General features: G+C 41.0%; 1 protein-coding gene across 1 annotated transcript in view; it reads right to left on the bottom strand.

The window, feature by feature from the left end:
- The window catches only part of LOC108316234 (adenylate cyclase type 2-like), a gene marked incomplete at its 3' end in the record, with an annotated part of 235,422 nt that overhangs the window by 212,516 nt on the left and 18,341 nt on the right, over window positions 1–4,565 (bottom strand). The window contains exon 3 of the mRNA XM_037744785.1: window positions 4,047–4,244. Coding sequence (XP_037600713.1) covers window positions 4,047–4,244 — 198 coding nt within the window. The remainder of the gene's footprint in view (window positions 1–4,046; window positions 4,245–4,565) is intronic.

Raw genomic sequence — 4,565 nt, forward strand, 5'->3', positions numbered from 1 at the left:
AAGGAAGGAAGGAAGGAAGGAAGGAAGGAAGGAAGGAAGGAAGGAAGGAGAAAGAAAGAAGGAAAGAAACCAGAAGGTAGACTTTTGCTTTCCATTTCATTTTAAACCCCCATTCCCATAGAATGGAAGGCAGCTAGAAGTGCCAGGCAGGACTTCAGGATCCAGAAAGAAGAAAGCTCAATGTCTGTCTTCTGGCAAGGGGCATGAGCAGGTCCACTGCCTGAGGCACACACCCTGCCAACACTCCTGGCTTAGGAATAGTGGTCAAAACCAGTGGCAGCCACTGAGCCTGGCTGTGGCCTTTTCTGAGCACCATGCCCAGGGTAAGAGGATCGAGCAGACACAGCTATGCTCCTCCCAGGAACATCACCAGGCCATGGCTTGGGCTGGCCTCCCAACCTGCAAAATCAACATGGAACACCTAGACTGAGCCTCACAGACTCTCACGATATCCAGGGCCCCAGCAGTGTGGGAGAGACAACCACAGAATGGTTGGGGTTATACTAGGGGCAGAAGTGAATACATTCCAATTCAAGATGTACTTAAATGCTAAAAAGTCAACGTACACAGGGAAAGCTAAAACCAAGAAATTTGGCCAACAAATTCAATACCTGAGTGTAGTCAGTCTTGAGAAAATGACAGTAAAATGACTATGAAATAAGCATGTTTATGATCCTGGGAGAAATTTTGAAAAGGAGGCTGATAGTGTCCAAAACACAAAATATATGTCATATATATGTATATATATATTTTAGAAAAACGGGTTAAACTACAAACAACAAACCTGAAGATGAAAATGTAGTCATCTGTCAATGAACATATCAAATGAGTAGCTACAGGCTGCTGATGGCTGGACAGCAGTCTGCTAAGGGCGAGAATAGGACACTGGAGAGACAGTCACATCCCTGCCCAGAAGTTTATGTTCCAGCAGCAGACATTCAATGAATGAATAGAGGCATGTGTCCTATAATTTAAAGTTCCAGAAGCTACACTAAGTGCTATGGAAACACTCAAGCAAGGTAAGTGGTGTTGCCTGATGAAGTGATAGGTGCGGGTCAGGAAAGATCGTTCTCAGGACATGCAACCTGTGGACAAGAGCATTCCAGACAGACAAAGGCACCTCATCCTGATTAATTGGTTCTATTAAAAATAGTAACAATGATAAAGCAAACATTGTATTACTGGAATCTTCCATGTTCCCATTAAGTTAAACATCTGATGCCACTTAGACTGTCCTAAACATCTGATGCCACTTAGGCTGTCCTTCCACACTGCATTAGAAATCCCGGCTTAAAACAATTAGACAAAATACTAAATCAGAATAAGGTAAATTAAGGATATCAAAGGGAGAAAGAAAATTCTAATTATCTGCAGATGGCCATACTATCTATGCAAATAAACTGAGAGTCTCAGATTAACTAACAGAACTCATAAGAGCCCACTGAGACTGCAGGATCAACATAAAAACAATTGTATCCATATATATCAACACTGACCAATTAGAAAAGGTAATTTTAAAAATTCTGTTTATGAAAAAATAAAAAAGACTTTAGATACCTAAGATTAGGTCTAAGGAAAATCACTACTGATTTTATGAAGAAGAAAAAGAGTCTCAAAGGACATAAAAAGTAATCAGAAATCTTGGAGAGACGTGCCATGCCATTTGATGAAAAGACTATACGCAAAAAGAGCATATTTCTGGATGTTTTCTAAACCATCCTTTTATTAATTCTTAGGCTTTAAATACCTTTCATAGTAAAAATTTAACTTCAATATAATTTAAATCCAGAACCCAAATGGATTTTTCATTGAAGATGACAAACTGATACATAAGGAAAAGAGAGCTAAAAACATTCTAAACAAGGAGGAGGTACTTGGCCTTCCAGATAGTAAGTCTTCCTAGAAACCTGTATCATTAAAACAAGATGGCTTTGGTGCAAGGAGAGACCACCAGATCCAGGCAACAGACCAGCAGGATCTTAACTGTTCTCCCGCTTACAGTACCTGGGCACCAGCATGCACGCAAAAGGGTGTCTAGGCCGCTAGGGGAGTTAATTATTAAAAAGATAATTCTAATTGGCCAGTGTTGGTGCATACGAATACTACTGTTTTTATGTTGATCCTGCAGTCTTGGCAGGCTCTCTTCTGAGTTCTGTTAGTTAATCTGAGGCTTTCAGTTTATTTGTATAGAGAGTATGGTCATCTGCAGATAATTAGAATTTGCTTTCTCCCTTTTATGTCTGTAACTTACCTTATTGTTATGTAATATTTTGTTTAATTGTATTAGCCAAGATTTCTTTTTAAAAAATATATATATATTTTATTGCATTGTAGATTTTAGGGTACATGTGAAGAACATGGAAGATTTCTAATGGGGTGGGGGAGGACAGAGTGTAAGTGGCATCTGGAGCAAAGAGAGTGAAGGAGAGAGCAGGGAGCATGAGGGAGAGTGGGAAGGCCTGTGCCCAGCCTTCCAAGGGGTTCCAGTGGGAGAGTGATGAAGGAGAGATGATACCGCCCACCGGGTCTTGTGTCCATCAGGAGTGTCCTCCTAGAGCCAGGAAGAATAACTTGAGTTCACTTAGTCCAGCCTCCTCCCTTTGCACAAGAAACGGAGGCACAAAGAGAGGAATGGCTTGGCAGAGGTCACATGACTAGTTACCAACAGAACCCTCTTTCCAGCTGAGGCACACCAACAGTATTCTGTCCCTTGACATGGCATTTGAGCCCTTCCGCCCATCCCTCTGGAAGCCCTCCTTCCTTCACCTCTATAGTAGTGGACTCTTACTGGCTCTCCCATCACGGCTTCTCTATTTCTTTCCAGATCCTGTTCCTGGCACAATCCTGACTCTCAACGTCCCCACCAACCCTGTGACAGCCCTCTCAGCTACGTAGTCACCCTCTCCCTGTATGACTTCAAAACTCTACGTCTTGGTTGACAAGCTTTAAGCTAGTAGCTTGTATATTTACACCTCAGCCTAGACCCGTCCCCTAGACAGCACACTGTTTATCGTGTTGTTGGATGAACATGCTGGGAGCAGCCACCCACATAGTACCAGCGCTATGGAAAAAAGCCAAGAGTTAGATGACACTCTCCTAAGGGTATGACGCCATCCACGCATAGGCATTTTCTAAGCCCAGAGCCTCAACAGGTGCAAAATGAACAAATGTGGGGTTTTCAGCAGGTATCTGAGAATCCTTTCAATAGCATGTGACCATGCGGAGGGAAAATCAATGTCACGAACATAGGAAGGGTCTTTAATCAGGAAAACTCTAGTAATTGAGAAGGAATTTAAGGGCAACAACCAGTCTGGGAGGGTTGCAGGCACCTGGTGAGGCTTCAATCCCAGAGGGAATCTGGAGAAACAGGAAGCCTAGACAAGGCACTCCGGAAACAGAAGGACTAAGTTTTCAAAACCGTGGTTGGAGATGTAAGAAATGGAAGCTTAGCTATCCCAAACAAGCGACAGTGTGAGGCCCCAGCCAGCTCCCTGGCTGCAGCAAATGGATCTGCTAAATTGGGGACAGACTGACTTTGACCATGAGTCAAAGACAGCTATTTGAAAAGCCTCTGTTCTCCCTGCCTGGCTTATTTCACTTCCAGTTAGACAGGAGGAATAAGGTTTACTGATCTATTGTATAACATGCTGATCCTAATTAATAATAATGTATATTTCAAAATTGCTTAAAGAGTAGATTTTAAAGCTTCTCACCAAAAGTGATATGTTGCATATGATAATTAGCTTGATTTAACCTTATATTAAACATATATGTATCCAATTATACACACACATATAAATATATATACACACATACGTCTATACATATACACATACATACAGATATAAATACGTATACATTGTACCCCATAATACATACAATTATAATTTGTCAATTAAAAATAAATAAATTTTAAAAATATAAATTTTTTTTAAAAAGACTCTGTTATCAGTTATAGGACTCCTCTCTATAGTTTAAGGCTGAATTGTTTACAGAACTAAGTATATCACAATAAAAGAAGTACAAAAAATGTTTTCACACCTTACCTGGTCCCAGGGAGAGACAGTGCCTCCGAAACACATGAAGAGGTATCCCATGGCAACAAGGCATATCCATATCACCAACGAGAAGAGGCGCAGCAGCTTCTTAAACACAGACTCAATGCAGACCAGGATAAATATTGCAAAGAAAATTGCCAGGGCAGTTGGAACTGTTATTAAAAATGCCACATGGTCTTCAACTTCCTGAGGAGAGAAAAAAAATATATGGAAAAGTTACCATTTGGAGATACCACTGTGATACCAATGATTTATGTTGTTAAAATGTTATCAACACTTATCAATGTCAGAATATATTGAGTTTAAGAAATTGTTTTGAAAGTAGAACAGTTTGGGCTGGGTACGGTGGTGCACACCTGCAATCCCAGCACTTTGGGAGGTCGAGGCAGGCAGATTGTAAGGTCAAGAGATCGAGACCAACCTGGCCAATATGGTGAAACCTCATCTCTACTAAAAATATAAAAATTAGCTGGGTATGTTGGTGCATGGCTGTAATCCCAGCTACTT

Source organism: Cebus imitator, unplaced genomic scaffold (genome assembly GCF_001604975.1).
Source record: "Cebus imitator isolate Cc_AM_T3 unplaced genomic scaffold, Cebus_imitator-1.0 Scaffold185, whole genome shotgun sequence".
In the NCBI taxonomy this organism is placed as follows: domain Eukaryota; kingdom Metazoa; phylum Chordata; class Mammalia; order Primates; family Cebidae; genus Cebus; species Cebus imitator.